General features: G+C 38.5%; 1 protein-coding gene across 3 annotated transcripts in view; it reads right to left on the reverse strand.

The window, feature by feature from the left end:
• Positions 1–19,799, reverse strand: part of nrp2a (neuropilin 2a) — a 99,720-nt gene that overhangs the window by 14,140 nt on the left and 65,781 nt on the right. For all 3 annotated transcript variants that reach the window (XM_036562837.1, XM_036562835.1, XM_036562838.1), the window contains exons 11-14: positions 7,482–7,565; positions 5,461–5,622; positions 1,558–1,817; positions 591–687 (exon numbers count right to left, since the gene is read on the reverse strand). In XM_036562837.1, the coding sequence (XP_036418730.1) occupies positions 591–687; positions 1,558–1,817; positions 5,461–5,622; positions 7,482–7,565 (603 nt within the window). The remainder of the gene's footprint in view (positions 1–590; positions 688–1,557; positions 1,818–5,460; positions 5,623–7,481; positions 7,566–19,799) is intronic.

The raw sequence follows: 19,799 nt of genomic DNA on the forward strand, positions 1-19,799 counted from the left end.
GAATAATGAAATATAGATTAGCATCTGAGCCCGCAGGGCTTTGTGGCCTAGTTTTTCTATATTTTGTGTTTGATCGCAAGTAATATGTCACTCATTTTTTCTCCCTCCTCCTCTTTTATGCCTTAATTTTATTTTGAGAAGCTCAGGAAGATTGTTGCTGTGACTGGTAAGATGGAAGTACAAAGCATCCCAGGCACAAAACACTGACAAAGAAAGCAAAAGACGCTAGAACTGGAACATCGAGTCAATAGAGAGGGAAGGAGATGTTGAGCATCAGCAGACATGTGGCAGATACACAATAGCAAGGAAATATAAGGACAGATATAAAGAAATACAAGTTATGAGATTTAGAATGCAGTGGCAAACTGAAAGTCAGATTTTTCATTAGTATACTCTGATCCTGGAGGGCCACAACATTGCCTTTGCTACTGTCATCCCACAACAAATCAGTTTCTTCTCAATCATCAAGCTCTTCCTGAGCTTAATCAGATATGCTAAAGAGCATGGGAGGCAGATACGGTGGGAAGATGTGCTCAAGATTAGGTGCAAAAAAGGGAGGAAAGGAACAGTAAAGATGTGCCAGCACTTACGGGTACATTCCTCCAGCGGCGTGCTTGAGCTCATATGGATATTATCAATCCAGATGTGGCCCGTGGTGGCCTTCTCAAAAACGGCTTCAATGACCACCTGCCAGAAAGCGACAAACTCAAGTGAACTTAGAGCATCCAGATATCATGCATTCCAGAAATTCCGTTAGAACCCTTAGAAATCAATAACACAATTATTAGTCCCTTCAAAAACAGCTGTTCTTGACATGATGCTTCAAAGTGAAGGGAATTTTGCTAATAATGACTGAAAGCTAGTAGAGGAAGGATAGCTGATCATGACAAGGGTGCACTGTTAGCCACATTGTCTTTTTTTTGTATTTTCCCCCAATTTTCTCCCCAATTTAGTCGTATCCAATTCCACCCACTAGTTAGGACTCCCCCAGTGACACGATACCACCAGCGCTAGGAGGGCGAAGGCTAGCACAGGCTTCCTCCTGTCCTGTGAAACGGCATCACATCTTTTCAAACTGACACTCACGCAACATCATTGTACAGCCGAACGCGTACGGAGGAAAGCGCCAACCGCCAGATCTGTTATGTCAGCTAACAGACTGAGCTGACTAGCATCGTGCTGAGTGATGGGGGAGACAGAGGGCCATCCTACCCACCCAGAGAGAGCAAGGCTAACTGTGCTCTCTTGGACTCCCGGCCATGAATGGCTGTAGCATCACCAGGGATCAAATTTGCAATCTCCTGATGATAGAGCCAACGCTTTGACGGTTGAGCCCACATCATCTTTGAGTGAGGCATTCCTCTTTACAGCTAAAATTTTATTAGCATCATTAATTGAAGACAATTTTCAGTATCTCTAGGTCAAAAGAACTAAATTTTGTTAATAATGATTGCAAGCTGGTGAGGGAAACAGTCTGGTCCTGTTTACTGGTCCTCATGTGGATACACTTTTACCCACATTAGCATTTCTGAATGAACATTAGCCGGATTAATGTACCTGAAATTCTTTGGGGGATCGAGGTATGATGGTGCGTCCCTCCTTCCAGATGGGTTCCTGATTGCCATGGAGGGCCCAGAGAAGGGTTTCTTCCTGGAGCGGGTTGCGAAGCAGGATGCGCAGTGTTCCCTCGTCCTCAAGTTGATAGGAGAACTTCAGGCACAGAGGCCCAGTGTCAGGGCCTACCTCAGGACTGAAGAGCCTTGCTTTCTTCCCTTGCGTCTTAGGGCTAGCCTCGATGTACAGATAGTTTCCCAAACCTGTGGGCAACAGACATATCAGTACTATGTAAGAAAAAATCAGCACTATGTAAGTAACAAGGCATACACTCAGTAAGGTTTAACACCTACAAGTAAATAACTATAAGAACATGTCAATATCAAATCACATACAAGTTCTTAATCTTATTGTACCAGACAGTACACAAAAATGTACTAGGCAAAAGCTTGTAAATGGCAACCATGAGACTTAAATAAAATTTGGTTTTGGACAGTAGGTGTTTTTACATTTCCTTCATGGTAAAGCCACTAAAAACCCTAAAATCCCTTCCACAAAAGCCTTCCACTCACTAAGCAAGGTTTGTTAAATGTGGCATCTCGTGTGAACAAGGAGGGTAAAACATCCCTGAGTTCAACTACAAAATGTCAGAAGATGCAATGGATAGCTCAGAATTGTCTGAAATTTACTGCAGAACAAGCAACCACTTTATTTACCTCACAACTTCATTTAATTGGCTCTCGAATCTCAATAGTGTAGCATGCAATCCAATGGTAGTACTTCGCTGAAAGCCCAAGGAAGGAACCCCTGCTTTGCAGGTGACATTTTAACTGTCTGCTCCATGTCAGCCTTTGTGCATGCAACATGCATTCAAACCAGCATGAAGGTGATGTGGCCAACTGGGCCTGTGACAGTGTGTCCTCAAGCCTTGTAGCCGTGTATGTACGCAACATGAATCTCCTGCCGGTGCTTTCTGAACAAACCACCATGCTGCGTTTGTTGGAAAAGTCAAGTGTGTCACTGAAGAAAAGCCAAGCTTCTTGTCATTAGTATTAATGCTTTGCATGAGCAGTGGCATCCCACAAGGCTCTGCTCTAGGGCCCCTCAAGTGATTTGAGTGTCTATTTGCTATGCCTAATGCCCCCCTAATGTTTTGTGCTTTGCTAAGCAGACAGCTTGTAACTGTATGATTCCTACATGCATTTGCCATTGCGGTACTAATCTGCTCCTTCAGCATAAAGCAAAAATAAGCAGGAGAAAGCAAGAGATGCTAAAGAGAAGGCAAACTTGTCATCATGAGACATAATCCTCACCCTCTACGGTGACGAAAGAGTGGTGAGACAGGTGTGAATTCTTTCATCTGTCCTTATTTTGATTCTCAGCCCTCCCTGACACATCAATGTCAAGTGGTTCTGAGACAAAGTAAACCACATTTAGATGGAGATTCATGACCTCCAACTTTCTTGGGCCAGATGCTCGCATGCCTCCGCTAACCACTGAGGCTCGTCTGTAATGCCTCCGGCTGTCACCACGGCTAGTTAAATGTTTCAGAGAGCACGGTGGAAATATCTAAACGGATTAATTTTAAACAGGGTTAAGATAACAATCCCCTTAACTTCAGTGTACAAGCAGAAAGGAAAGGAGAAGCAAGACAGGGCAAAAAATACAGAGCAAAAGGAGCAATATCTTTTATTAATACGGCAAAAGTGCTGCTTTTGGATCCTGGGTATGTATAAAGGGAAATGAAGAGTTATTTCTTCAAGGAGGCTTTAAGAACATAGATGTCTACTTAGAGATGCAGCCATGTGCCTGCGAGGTAGTTGAAGGGTTGGAAGGCACAGTCAGGAATTCGGTTTTCCACAGGAATACACCACTTTGAAGTCAATTATAGATCCTGGGCCTTAACCCTTTCTTCCACAGAGCAGGGGAGCAGCTACACTGAGCACATAATATGAGAATGGAGCCTTTTTCTGTACATAGTACAGCATTAGAAATTCACTTTCTATTAAGTATAGAAAGATCTTGCCATTAAGATCTTGCTGCTTTTATTTGTAAGCAATGCAAGACTGAAAGAATCCCAGACAATTTATCCCCTTGTGGTGATGTCCGTGGTCATCAGTGCTCAAACCTTTTAGACGCTGAAACCAAACCTTTGAGCCAAAAGATTTTCAGTAAATGTTTTACAGGAATGTTTTAAAGCAAAGCAAACAACTTTTTATTCCTCCCAAATATAGTCAATCAGGCAATACATGATTGCCATCCAAAGTTTACTGCTTTAGCGCTGGAGCTACAAAGCTAACCTTCCTAACAATCACTAGATGTCAATAGTTACCCAAATATTTTCTCTAAATCCATTCCCAAAACCTCTCTCAACCAGCTTAAACCACATCAAGAGCTTACTGATGTGTTGTAGGACATAGGATGCCCTACTGTGCACTATACAAATGCATACAACCTCACCATGTAGCTAATGTATTGGGCAGCCACTTTAGACAACAGCTGTTGTGCTGAATTCCGACAGAATCCAGCTCCCCTTCACCTGCATGCATGTCATGCAGCAATGTGGATGCTAAATTACAATTACATTCACAATTTCTGCAATTCTTATTTATAAACATATCACTTCAAATATTCAAGATTAACAGTTGTTTGTAAATAGAAACAACAGAAATTAATGTTCCTATGCTTGTGCAACATGTGCATGTGAACGTGGGGTGGGGTGGGGGTCAAAAATTGGCACAATATCTGCTGTCTACAATATCTTCCTGCAGCATTCAGCTACGTCATAAAGTTTTATAAATTTTTTGCGTTCGCAGTTAGTCATATTGTGTATTAAACCACATCGACGACTCTGTGAAACCTTAATGGAGACCTGTAAGCAGCTGAGCAAGCTGAGAGATATTTTGGGGATGTTGTTACAAAAAAAGCTATTATGTATTATCTTATGTAATTATACATGTATAAAGGGTGAACTGTTCTTTTTCCAACAGGACTTTTCTGCTTGTAACAGGAGTGTTATTACCCATATATTATTATACACTACTGTAATCCATCTGTAACTGCAACTACATCACCAGTCGTTACACTGCTTTTGCATGAGTTGTTAATGTGTAACAACATTGTAATTAGAGATACTTACATAAAGTGAGACCATTTTGTCTTATTTAACTGAAAAGTGACCATGAAAATTAAAAATTTCTTGTGGAAAAAAAAAGCAAGGCATGCATAAGCTTTTCACATGCATCGTATTTAAACAAAAAGTGATATATTGCATTATATTCAGCTGTTTGGAGGCAAACTTTTAACTCTCATTGGTTTTTTGATTCCCATCTGCAGGGAGGATCTTTGTTCTTCGCGTACGCTCCTGCTTTGCGACATGTCATGCGGTAGGAAGCGAGAGAACGTGACGGACTGTCAGAGGGGGAAGAGAGAAAGTATGCCAAGCATCTCCCCCCCCCCGCCGCCCCCTTTCCTTTCCCAAATTCCAGAGCAGTCCCCGACATGTGGTGTGCAGACTGTAGGACGTTGGAGTTTGAGTGCAGGTGCAGCACTGCAGATCTGAGATCAGTCAAACTTTCCATTCTGGTTGATACAGTCAAATGTTGAATGGGGCGAAAGCTGATTCCAGGTCTGAATGAGACAATGTAGCTCTTCGGAGTGGGTTACAACAATGCAACACCAGTGCGGTGGAATCGAACGCGTAGCGGAAGGTGCCTCGAGAAACTCGACTCATTAATTTTATATTAGTGAGTGTTTGTGCATGAGATTGTTTTCATAAAACGCGCTTGAGTACATGTGTGTATAAATATGCAAATGCCAGCCCACGGGCGCGCTAATTTATGAGCTTGTTCGTGTGTAGGCGTGTGCGTGGGCATATTTGTGTGTGGTTTTTGTGTGAAAACTCACTGTTGGAGCCTATGGAGAGGTCTTGACTTTGGCCCAGGGCTGTGCTTCTGCTGGAGCTGTGTAGAGCCCAGCTGAGGTCAGCATCCGGGTCATCGGTCCAACCACACAAACCCTGCTCAAAATCACACAGCACCGCTGGAGAGGGGGGAGAGGTGCTGGAGCCTGCAGGGCGAGAGAGATAGGAAAAGGGTGAGCGAGAGAGAGAATCGATGTTCCATATAAAAATCAGTGGGAAAGATCTGGACGACCTCATGTCACTCATATATTACATTCACATCAATATTTATCAGCTGCGTAGGTGAACAGTCAAAAACTAGCTAGCAGCACTGCAAGCTAACAGCAGAGCTAGCCTTCGCTAACCTTTGATTTCATCCTCCGGACTAAGAAGAGGCAGGGTGAAGGCAGAAGAACAAACTCTTCACAACATAACTCAGTTCACTAAGAGTCGAGGTCCAGATCGATTAAAGACTAAAGCATCCATAGCATTTACTTCAAGATAGAGGCTAAGCTATATAATTCATGAGAATCAGTAGGCCTAGAACTTTGATTCACACAGCGTATCAGTTCAGATTTCAGTTTCAGTCCAGATTTTTATTAGATATAGAATAAAAACACTTTAAGTGTTCATAGTCGGTTGTGGGTGGTGGACCTTCGTACAAACATTCAAATATTCTGTTGAGTTTAAGTGCTCATGGAAGGTATAGTTAATTATTCAAAGCCAATTATTTGTCAGCTGTTCTAACTACATTTCATATGCAATAACGAACAGCATTTCCTAACTGCCCAAGTCATCTGCTAAGCATCGTTGTTTGAGTTGGGATGCAGGTTTGGTTCTGGAGTTTAAGGTAGTTGTAGTCCATCGGGTAATTCAAACAGCGGAGAACACACCAAAAGTTTGCAATCATTCAGGAGATGTACAATTTGTTATCGATTATTTTTTAGAAGCATTTTATGCAGATTTTATCTAAGCGATAAATAATCTTAAGTTATGCTCTAATGTACGACTTTTAGGGTACCAGTGCTGCATGCTCAAAAATTTATGTACAGTCCTGATTAGTGATTTAGGCCCTAGAAGTCACAGTTACTATTAGCAATAATAAAAGCATAGAGAAATTTTGGCTTGAGAAAGAATGCAACTTCATTTGAAGGCTTCCTACTTAGGGACTTTGTAACACATATATAAGCATTAAATGAAATATTTTTAAAGAAATAGTAGAGTATTTATTAACAGCTTATGTCACTAATCACAGTGTGGCATTAAGTATGACAAGGGGTTTTAAAATGACAGAGATTTGTTCATTTATAACACTGTTATGAAGCATCATGGAACGTCCAAGAAGCAAGCATGGAACTTATGATGTAGAGGTCTAGTTAAGAACATTATATACTAGTTCTATATATTTTTACTTGAGTTAAAGTACAAGAGTACCAGTTGTTTTAACTGTGACCTTTAGTTTAGATGCCATTTCTGTCCAAAAACATCCGAGTATTGGTTTATAAATCTGTTATTCAATGTTTATGCATGTGTTAGGAAGTCCCTATGTATGCAGTCTTCAAATAAAGTGTTACTATAATTATTTTTTATTGTCATTGTTAGTCTTGTTTTATGAAAAAAAACTACCCTTTATAGCTTTGTCATTTTTATTTTTTTTTGTCATTTCTTGACATTAAAGGTACTGAAAAAGGTCAGATGGGCAGATCCATAAATGCTTCATGAATTATGTTATAAGTATGTAATAAATTATATGTTCATGTAATTACACTTACATAGTATGGCAAAACAGCACTAATAACCCTAGACTTCTAAGGGTTAATTAACACAAGATGATTAGATAGACATTGTGTCTAGGAAATTCAACAGATGCTACTCACTGGTTGCTATAGTTCCAGATGATGCAATAACACAACATCATACTAGGCTCAGAAATATGTCATTTGGCTTGACAAAGAATGCAAATAACTCCCAAGTGATGCTATAAACCAGAAAGTGATTGATTGCTATTAAGTGCTAGACTCCTCACCAGAGCTGAGCTTGTGGGCAGTGCTGCTTTCTCCAAGCGGAGATCGAGTGAACGAGGACGTCTCAGTGGCAAGTGTAGACGTTTCTGTAGAACAAAGGCAGGGATATGCTTTGCATTAGGGAGTCTGCTCCTAACAAAGGCAAGTCACACATGTTAGCAATTACACTCAAAAAATACATCACTGTATGAATTTAATTACACCACCTGTTTACATTCAATTAAACAGAGCAGAGTCAGCACAAACAGACTTTGTTACCTCAACATTAAATGTGATTGCAATTGATGTTGATATATTTTATCTTGGCTCTTATTTTACTGATGAAAATTCATTATAATAATGAACAGTCAAAAGACATTATTCATTTTCTTGGAAAATATAGTTTATATTAGTTGAATGCAAATGAAGATGACTATAGCGCCATAAATGTCTAAACTCTCTACAATAATGCTAATTCCTGCTGGCGACAGTATGGAATTCTAGTGGTATATTAGCACTAAGCTAATGGTGATTAAACATTTTTTGGCTGATCTAGATTAACTAAACAGTCTTGGCATAGATGATAGCTGATGCTGTTTTCAATTTCTAACAACTAACCGTAAGCTGGTTAGAGTACAGCCCATGTTTACATTCAGTGATTTTTCTCCCAGAATTGGTTCTACCCAGTAGTGGGTGGTAAACCAGTTTGAATTCTTCCTCAGTGATGAGCTTTTTCATAACTGTTATACTGGTATGCCACAAATTAGTGCAGAAAACATGATGTACAAGCAGTACAAACCATGCTAACATTACCCTGTGTGGCTAATCGGCTGAGCCAAGAGTGTTTCCATCTCATTTGAAATGAAAATGAATTTCCCATTCCCATTCCCATTCCCATTCCATCTTAAATGGTGCAACAGTGATATTCCAGTGCCTGTACCTGCTACTTCATTAAGGTGGAATGGAAAACTCAAACAAAAAGCTGGTGAATAAGGAGCACATGTATTTTGGTGCCATTTTTGCCAGACACTTTTGTTTTTTACTGTTTCGTAGAATAGAAATATTTCAGATGTACATTGGCTAATAAAAAGAGATGGGACACCATAGAAAATGAGTCGCTGTCACCCTACAAAAAAAGGGTTTACTTAAGCATCTAAAATGGTTGTTTGTGGAAAAAGAAAAACTCATAGATTGAGAAGAGGTGGTACAGTGCCGTGAATGTCTTGTTCGATGTGCGGAAAATGGGTCGCAAGGCAGATGTTAATGATTGGCAAAAAGGAGTAACTGCATTTGGCTGAGTCAAATGCCATAGTGTGAAGGAAGTAACTGAATTTGCAGGTGTATAGAAGTGTATGGTCATTCGAGTCTACCAGCAGTGGCAAAAATCCCAGCCCACAGGAAATTCTCGTCACATACCACAGGAAAAGATTCTGACGGGACAAATTTCTATTGGCCATTTCAAGAATTTAACCTGTTGTTTAAAACTTAACAATGAAATGAAAATAGAAATAAAATGCGTGGTTGCTGCCTTTTTGTTCTGTTGCACTGTTATCGTTATAAGGTCACCCAAACTCCAAAAACGACACAATTCACAAACTGAGGCAAAACATTAATGAATCAAACATGCATCAATAACAACTGAATACACTTCATTCCCTTTGCTTTCTACTATTTGGCCACATGAGCAGTAAAACAACACCATAACAAGAACCGATACAGCACTTTGTGTCATGGTCACCAGTGTGATAGGTACTGTGGCCTCAAGATGGCAAACCAGACTATCTTCGAGATCCTCAAATGAAAAAAACTGAACACACACATACATAAATAGCCAGAGGACCCTCAACACCCCCTGCCATCCCCCAACCACCAAACTGACACAAATCACTTTTACACACTGCAGGAACTCTGGAGCCATAACTCACACAGCGAGAGAGAGGGAGATGGTGGAGGTGAAGTAGGTCTCATTAAATTCTAGGTATGACATTGGTTGCAACCAGGCTACAAAACATTAGGATAACAATCCTATACTCTGCAATCACTACAGGATATAATGCAATAGTACAGAAAACTAATAGCAAAGGACCAAAAAGCTTTGCATTCTGAAAACTAGATTCACATTTCACTATAGTGCACTATATTGGGAGTCCATTTCTAATGGTGTCTGAAAATGCTATAGTGAGTATTTAGGGCACTCTTACAATCCACCAATGCACTGCAATAGGTAGCATACAAATTCCATGTAAACCATGATAGAAAATGCCCATAATGCAATACATAATGTATTTGATGGAATGTGGCTACTCTCAAACTGTGATTAAGTGAGCTAGATAGTAATGAAGAGAGAATGAGGGCCGTTTCTGTTCCCTAAAATAGAGTTCTATATAGTAAGGAATAGTGATTGAGGGCCATTTCTGTTCCCTACAATAGAGTTCTATATAGTAGGGAATAGTGATTGAGGGCCATTTCTGTTCCCTATAATAGAGTTCTATATAGTGGGGAATGGTGATTGAGGGCCATTTCTGTTCCCTATAATAGAGTTCTATATAGTAAGGAATCGTGATTGGGAGTCATTTCTGTTCCCTATAATAGAGTTCTACATAGTAAGGAATAGTGATTGGGAGCCATTTCTGTTCTCTATAATAGAGTTGTACATAGTGGGGAATGGTGATTGAGGGCCATTTCTGTCCCCCTAAATAGAGTTCTATATTGTAGGGAATAGTGATTGGGAGCCATTCCTGTTCCTTATAATAGAGTTGTATATAGTGGGGAATAGTGATTGACGGCCATTTCTGTTCCCTATAATAGAGTTCTATATAGTAGGGAATAGTGATTAAGGGCCATTTCTGTTCCCTAAAATAGAGTTCTATATAGTAGGGAACAGTGATTGGGAGCCATTTCTGTTCCCTATAATAGAGTTCTATATAGTGGGGAATAGTGATTGGGAGCCATTTCTGTTTCCTATAATACAGTTCTATATAGTGGGGAATAGTGATTGAGGGCCATTTCTGTTCCCTAAAATAGAGTTCTAGATAGAAGAGAATAGTGAATGGGAGCCATTTCTGTTCCCTATAATAGAGTTCTATATAATGGGGAATAGTGATTAGGGGACTATTTCAAACAGTGTTGGTCTTGGTTGCTGCATGAAATAATGAACACGTGAGTAAAACCCCTGCCATGGAAATCAATCGCAGCACAAAGTCGGTAGTTCTGACAGTCATGAAAAGCAGTCCACAGCTGGAACTGCTCATCACCACAACACCATGGCCTTTTCGGAGGCAATTAGCCAGCTAATGTCACTTCCTCCACTCTCTAACTACCTCCACTGTCTCTCTGTGTCTTTCTCTTCTTGTTTGTTCTAGTTGGCCTTACAGCTCTTAGTGCTTACCATATCTTTGTAATTGCTTTGTCTATGTTCAATTCTGCTGGGAAAGGAGGCAAAAGTTTAAGTAATAGTTTGGCAAAAAAGAAATCTAATGCTGCACTTAGAAGTGGGAAGTTGCAGCTCAAAATTGCATCATTTTTGTCTGGTTTGAGCTATAAAGTGGGAAAAACATGCCTCCAAGAAAGTGAGTATTGCTAGCAAAAAGCTAGCCAGCTAACGTTAGTGATACAAGTTATAACTTTAATGATGCACTGAGGTATTTGTCACATTTCCAAGTGATGCGCTTTCATCAAACATAGCATTATTTTCACCTTTTTGCATCTTCCACCAAACAAACTTGATCTTAGTTCCTTAAGTTTTGCAGGTTGACCCACAATAGAAGCTAAAAACAAGCAGTTCAGCATGTGTGGTAGTTACTCAACAACCACTAAATAGTAACTAGTACTCTCAAACTCTAATTGGATTATTTTACTTATAACCCCCTGGCAAGAGTGTCATGATTTAGGCAGCATTTTGCACAATGTTAATCAGTGCACATAAGCTTCCATTTCCTGTTAGCTATACTAGTCAAGTAGCTTCTGTGCAAAGCTAAAGAAGCAAATTTTGGGGCAAATCATCATTGGAACAAAACCTCATATCTCCAGTACTGTAATTTTACACAAGAAGGAAAAAAACATCTTAACTTGTAATGGTAACTTGTAACTACATTAACCTGTAAGTTAACAGAACAAGATTTTTTCCAGGTATTTTTGGACCATTTCTGTTGGTCCATTCATCATGAAATTTTAACAGTGCAAAGGGGAATGTACATTTTCAAATGATCTAAAAACATAAAAATGGACAAAAGGACAAAAGGAAACAAAAGTGGAGAAAAAAGAAAAACAGCAACGAAATATTGGGTCTAACTTTATTTGGATAGTCCACTATAGTCCCCTATAGGTCATCTATAGATGTTTAATTATTAACAAACTATCTGGTGAAACTTCATTGATTTTAAACAGTGGTGGGGTTAGGGTTAGGATTTGGACCAGGGTTAGGGTTGGGTATAGGTTTTGGGTTGAGGTTGAGGTTCGGATTAGGTTTTAGAGTTTAGAGTTTAAGAAAATCATGGTTCATTTAGTAGATATTTAGTTGAATGTGCTTGAACTTGAAAGTAAATTAAGTATCTAGAAAGCATCTAAATAAATCCAAATAAAGTGTTACAAAATATTGGCACACAAGTGTAGCAAAGTGCACTAGTAAGTTCAAACACACATACAGGGACACACACATGTGCACTACTGCATTAAGATGCTCTGTCAGTGTGTAAAGGTCAGCTTATCTCCCAGAGTAATGACTTTGACCTTTTTGGGATGTGGCAGCAACGTAAGCACTACAAGACAAGGCAAAGGCCGAGGATGGCGCCACTTTTAACCGGCCCCTCGCGAGTGAACGTGTGTGTGTGTTTTCATCTAATGCACTAGACATTCCCTGCAAAAACACAAGCATTGATTTTAGACTAGAATAGATACTACTATTGCAGCATTAAAGGAATACTGCAGTGTTTTTCAACCTAATCTCTCTGTGATGCATCTGTGATCTGTATGGTACCATCGATTCTCATGGACAGCAAATGTAATGCATTATTCTGTAACAGAAATCCTGTCTACTCAAAACACATTTACAACAGAAGCTAAAGTTTGAACTCTCCCAGTCAAAGGACATTGATTTTCTGAGTGTAAATAAGTTAAAACATCCTCTACAGAGAAAACACTTAAATATGGTATTTTTCTGCAACTTTTAGTACATGATTTCTGTGTATTTGCTGAGTTTAACATATTGGAAAAAGTGAAACATACAACATAAAATGTGCCATAACTTTTGCACAGGCATTGTTTTATGTTTATTTGCTCAATTGTGTTAAATTAAACAATTAAACATTAAATGGACATTTAAATGTGCAGAATTTTGTAAATCAATGAACAAAGACAAGAATAGCAACCACCTGGGTAAGTAGGGGATCCAAACAATATTTATGGTTTCTATCATTAATTAATATACATTCACATTTATTTATAGCAGGCATATAAGCTATAACTCCACAACAAACAAACATAAGAATAGCAACCACCTGGGAAGGTAGGGGTCCAAACACTATTTTGTGGTTTCCATCATTAAAAATACTTATACTCACATTTATTTACAACAGACATATAAGCTACAACTTCACAACCAACAAAGACAAGAATAGCAACCACCTGGGAAAGTAGGAGTAACAAACTACACACTTGAAAACACTGATAATGATAAGGTGGGGTTACATGGGAGGTGTCAGGTGAGTGTGGAGCCAGGAACAGAACCCTGTGACATCACTTAAAGATTAGAGGTTGCAAATATAACTTTATATAAAGTTATTTGTAAATCAAAATCATGTAGTGGTTTATTTGTGTCTTAAAAAGTTATGTTATGGTATTAACCCCTTACCAAGCCCAGCCAAGGGCCTGCCGGCAGGCTCAAAGTTTTATTACACAATTCCATAACCTAAGAATAGCTCCATTAGTTTGCACTGAAGTGCCTGTAGTTACTGAATAATAGGCCTTAGTATGTAATAAGCCTGGGTTAATTCATGATTAATAGCTTTAAATACCTTATTAGTTCATGTGTACTTAATTATGAAGTCATGGCTAATAGATGTTAACCTTTCTGACTGTAACATGTGTGTGAATACCTACTTTATAGGAAAAACAGTTTTTTTGTTTGTTTTTTTGCTGGAAAAACAGTTACACATGTGTAATTACATAAGAGAAAATGTGCTTTTACATCTAGGATGATAGACCTGTGTAATTATATGAGTAAAAATGGGTGGATATATGTGTATTTATCTAAGCTGTACTACTGTAATCTATCTAACAGTGCCTACATCAGCAGTAGTTACATTGTTGTTGCATGCATTGTTAATAATTACACAGTTATTAGAGACACAATATAAAGAGAGACTAATGTAGGCAAGCCACTGACTACAGAAAGACAACGCAATTTCAGATGTCTAGAATTCTACTCATCCAATCAGATTATGCCTATGCCACTGTTATGACTAAACAATGTACAAAACATAAGTGTTTCATATACATGTCTAGCTTCTATAACTGAGCTTTAAGTCAACAGGTTTTCTGTTCTTTTGTAAGTACAACATTATCACTGGTGGTAATCAACCACATGCTATGCATGTGGCAGATAGAGATTAGGTTGAAAAACACTGGAGTACTCCTTCAAAATGTAGTTTTAGTTGGTATCCAACTGCATTCAGTGTAAAAAAGCCAGTGTGGATGTCTACTTGCATGGGCATTAGTGCCACCACAGCTCGATTTAACCTACAAGTCAAGTCCCACTGAACACTGCAGTCTTTTCCTCCATTCTTTCCTCTCTCTCCTCCACTCCCTCGACCCCTCACTCCCTCACTCCCTCGTTCACCTCGCTCCTGTCATCCCTCCATCTGTCTCAGAGACGGCTGCCACATCTTTCTCCTGATCCCCTGACTCAGCAAGAAAAGGCAGCGGAAACCCAGAGCTTCAATTATGGAGAAAGCTTTTCTGCCTGCCAGCCAGTGCCTGGGACTGCCGCAGGGAGCGGCAAGGCATGCTGGGAAAAAACGAAGCCCAGAATGCACCTGGGGATGACATCATTGTTACACAAGTCGTACTTTAAATTTAAACGTGTGACAGTGGCGATGGTGTAGGCAGAGATGAAATGGTCAGATATATGTGCGGACACGCTCCCCATTTATTTGACTGGTGATCAGATAAGGACTCTCGCAGCGAGACGCGTGAAGACAGCGCTCTCGGGAGAGCTGAGCTAACCTGTTTTTTTTCTTAACTAAAAGAAAACGGCAATTACAAGCGCCGATTGCTATCTGCATATGAAACGGAGGATGTTCTTATGCGAAGCTTTTGTGTCCCTGCTTTTCTCTGACATGAAAAGACGTTTTTTTCTACCAGGCACCGTTAAGAAAGATGTAAGAAATAAAAGGAGAAAAGCAGATAATGAATGCACGAATATATGCTCAGGGGTCACTTTACTGGAGCAGCCAAGATGCTGCCAAGCCACTGTAATCTGCACACTTTAGGTGCCATGGTAACAGCAAGAGGAGAGATTAGCTTATTATTAATGACATGGCTTATCATAATTGTGCTGAAATGTTGACCTCTGGGCTCATTTATCCCCAAAAGTCTAGAGTTGTTGTCTTTTTGCTGCACCATTCAAATGTAACTGTGTAATTACACCATTACTGACAGTTAATTACACAAAAAATTACAATCACATTCTGTAAAAGTTTAAGATAAAAAGTTTTTTTTTTCTTTCCATAAAACAAGGCTGTACATACAAGAATAATAAGGAAAAAACAAAGATAATGAATATGGCCACTTGACTGGCAATGCCAACTCAACAGTTGGACCTTTCTAGTCATTGTACGATTGTAAAAATTCTATTTTTACTCCAGGGTAACAGCAAAAGGAGAGATAAAACTAAACTCATGCTCACACTCAAAATGGAATACAGATGGCATAGAAATGAGAAAGTCCACAGAGGGTGCAGTTAAGAGCTTATAAGGCTTGCTTTTGCAATCTCTCCAATTATAATTAACAATTATGTGTTCTTGAGTGGCAGGTAATCTGTGCATTGGGGTCACCAGGTGGGCAGCCTGCTTCTTTGGTTTCAGAACGAAACCTTGTATCTCCAAAATCATAACTTTACAAGAGAAGGAGACACATTTTTAAGTTGTAGTAGAAGTTAATGTAAAACGCCTTTTTTCTGAAGTAACTTTGGACAATTTCTTTTGATAAAAATGTATATTTTATTATGATCATGAATGAAAAGTTATCATTGTAAGTCCAATCTTGTTATTTGGTTAAAAAAAAGTCAAAAGTTCAGAAATCAATATATTAATACAAAATATAACACCTTGTCCTAACAGCAAGCGTCACAAATGAGCAACAATAACAAATGCAACAAAGCTCCCAATACAATCAAATCAGAACGTGATGCAATCAATGCCATTTTCCCCTTTTTGATGCCCATTGAACTGAAGTTCCACCTCAATGAACAAATATACTGTAGCTCGACCCAGCTGGCTTTCGTCAAAACATGCTTAAACAAAAATGGATGAGAGCTAGTCTATGAGTTGGGTAAAAGAGAGTAGTCTGACCCTTCCCCAAATTTTTATAAGAATAGTAACTAAAATTATTGGGAAATTGCTAGAGTGCTGGAAGCTTCAGGTAGTTATTCTTTGTTTCTGTTTTTTGTGCTACAAAAATGTAAACTGTGTAGAAAAAAGTGTATTTTATTGAACATAAGGCCCTCCCAATTGAAGTTTTGAGCAATTGGCTATAGTTTGTTTATATTTTGACTTGATATGCAAACTGGACGTTTTCAATGTAGACATCCTGAACGCTTTGCTATGCAATGCCACAGTAAGCCTGAATGGTGGCTGTTAGAATAAGGTTTAAATTGAATGTAAATGTAAGTCAATATATAACTATGTGATTAATTATGTAATTACATTTAAATAGTACAGCAAAAGAACAGTAATAAATTTAGACTTGTAAGGGTTAAGATAATGAATATCTGTGTGGAAATCTGAGCTTGTTTATGATGCGTAATGAAAACAGTAAAATGCTGACAGACTCGGATCAACCAGATGTAACAAAGTGTATATGTGTGTGTGTGTGTCTGGGAAAGAGTGTGGAGAGGTCTCTGATGACAAACAGAGAGCGAGGGAGAGGCGAGGAGAGAGAGAAGAACAAAAACATTTACACAGCCAAAAGCACTCCCCTCAGAGGGAGAGAGAGAGAGAGAAGAGAAAGAGAGAGAGAGAGAGAGAGAGAGAGAGAGAGAGAGAGAGAGAGAGAGAGAGAGAGAGAGAGAGAGAGAGAGAGAAAGAGATAGAGAGGGAGAATACATCCATGTGTGGGAGTGTGTATTCTTTCAGGGGGGGATCGGAAATATGGAACAGGAGTTCACATGAGAGATCAGCAATTTACACACTCACGCAAACTCAAAAACACACAAACAGTCTTGTTTTGGTGAATTGCGGGGTCATTACATAGACTTCCAAAGACTTGCTCAAACCTTAACCGGAACTACTACCAGCCTAACCCTAACCTTTACCCTTAACCTTAAGCTTAAGCTTAGAATTGATTGATTTACGTTGTGGGCACCAGCTTGTGGTCCCCATAAAGAAGAAAATTCCGCAAAAATGTGAGTGTATGAACAGGTTTTGGTCCCCACAATGTGGCATAAACCTGTTCCACACACACTCATACACACACATACACATACAAATGCTTTCTTTGTTACACTGACAGTTATTTGAATTGCTGTGCTCACAAACTCTTACAAGTCTGGAGATCATTTGGCTACACGATCGCTAAGTAACTGGGGGAGACTTTATTTTGTCAATGTGTCACCTTAGATTCTCCAAAGACACTTACCTTGTCTTTAACTAAAATTGAGCTCAATATCTTTTGAAATGCAACAGAGCATCAAGTTGAAAATAACAGATTCTGTTAAATATAAGCCTAAATCAACCCTAACCCTAATCTTAAACCTGAATATAACCCTAAACCTACACCAAACCTTAACCCTAAGCCTAATCTTCAACTTAAATTTAACCCCAAACCTACACCCAACTTTAACTTTAACCCTAGCCCTAAACTTAAACCTAAATATAACCCTAAGTGTCCACCTAACTCTAACGTCCACCCTTAGACTAATCTTAACTTTAACCCAAAATCTAAATCTAATCCCTAATCCTAAACCGCTACCACTTTATTTGGACAGTGAAAAAGATTAAATTCCAGTGTTCAAATTGTTAAACTGTCTGGTGAAACTCTCAACAGTGGTAAGGTTAGGATTTGGACCAGGGTTAGGTTTGGGGTTGAGGTCAAGTTTAGAGTTCAGTTTAGGGTTAGCCAAAATTAAGGTGAGTTAAGAGCTGAATGCAAAAATATCTAGAAAGCATCTCTCCAAATAACCTTCAAGGCAAAACCTAGACTTTATGCTAAAGTGTTTCAGGAGATTATTTATTAACTAATTTTTAAAAACAACAACAAAAAAAAAATATATGGAATGCTTACAATGAAATGTGACAAAATTATGTAATTATATAATTACTAACATGTAATTACTAATGAATTACACTTATATGTGATTTTTGTTCTGTATTGACAGAACGAAACATGGAAAACATGAATCCACAAAAGAAGATATTATCCAGACACACACATAGATGTGCACAAACACACAAAAGAGTGAAGAATATTCACTTTTCTACAGAATATTTTTGTATATTTGAACACTAATGAACTAACACTACTGGTATTACTCCGCAGGGGGCGCTGACTGGCACGATTCCATTGGCATAGGTACAAAGAGAAGACTCCAGCAATGAACATGGGAGTATAGCGTGCACTTCCACACACACACACACACACACACACACACACACACACACACAAACTCATACACGCACATGCTCAAGCCATTACCTCAGTAATAAATAATAGAACACAGTGGATTATTGGCACACCATCAAGCTCTCTGTTGCTCACCACTCACTGATGTGTGTGTGTGTGTGTGTGTGTAACTCATGAAGCTTATGTGTGTGTGTGTGTCCTTCACTCTATAGTAATGTGGTTCAGCACAAGCAGATGTTCAAATACACATCACTGTAAATTAATAGATTACACAAATATACACTGACAACATGGCACAGGTTATGTAGTGGACACCGGGGAGGCTGTAGCACTTCTTTTCTCAGCCTCTATAACATGGTGGTTGTTTATGATATACCTTTCGCTCTGGGTTGAGCCTGTTGGGTCATTTTGTCAGGTCACTTCCACAATGTTGGGGAGTTTTTGGGCCCAGCTGCCAAATTAGTGACTGTATTACAATAATAACCCAGCCAAAAGGCTTTGTTTTCAAATCATAATCAGCTGAGTAGAACTGGTAAGTAAACCTCCATATAATGTCTTTTTACTACTTACTATTATTATAGATAGCTTTTATTTCAAGATATCTATATCATAAACTGTATATTTCTGGTTGTGTTGCAAGACGGACAGGATTATTTTTGCTATAATGCTTGTTTCCACTCTCTTACTGAAGGGTAACTAATACTTGCAGCCTATTATATGACATTTGTTGACATTTGTATCTGAACAGTAGGTATTTTAGGCAGACTTTAACATTATTTGTATAATCATTTATTATAGTTGGCTAACGATGGCCTACCAGCTGACTACACTGCTAACTTAGCATTAGTTAATAGATAGAAGCATACTACCAAAAGTACACCAAAAGTATACTTGAATTACACAAAGTACCCAAAACATACACAAAGAATCCTTCCTTTTTATGTGATGTAGTTTATGGAAATACATGTAAAGTATACTTTTCCATATTTAACAAAAAAAGTTCATTTTGAAAGCCTTTGAATGGCCCTGCATGCTATAAAAATAACACATTTTAAAATATATTTAATTGAGCTGTAAGGAAACACAGCTGAATACATGTTTTTAAAAATACTTATATATTATTATTTAAAAGTGTATTCGTCATCAAATTAAGTGTACTATTTAGAAGTATTTTCTATAGCAGTGACTTTTAAAGTGTGCTTCTATACATTTTAGTTGCTAGCTAACTAGCAATGAAATAAAGATAATAATACACTCAAAGCATTTACACATTCACACATATCACAGTTAACAATTGATCAACTTAATTGCCTAGTTAGAATTCAAAAGCTCTTGTAAATAGAAGATCTATTACTTAAATACAATTTTCTGATACATGAATTATGTTTAGTTGTTCCTAATAATATGTCTTAGAAAAGTACACTCAAATACATACTTTACTTCTTGAATGCATTTAAGTGTATTTAGTAGTACTGAAATCTAATTGAAAAAGGAATTAAAGTGCA

The sequence above is a fragment of the Colossoma macropomum genome, unplaced genomic scaffold (genome assembly GCF_904425465.1).
Source record: "Colossoma macropomum unplaced genomic scaffold, Colossoma_macropomum, whole genome shotgun sequence".
NCBI classification, from domain to species: domain Eukaryota; kingdom Metazoa; phylum Chordata; class Actinopteri; order Characiformes; family Serrasalmidae; genus Colossoma; species Colossoma macropomum.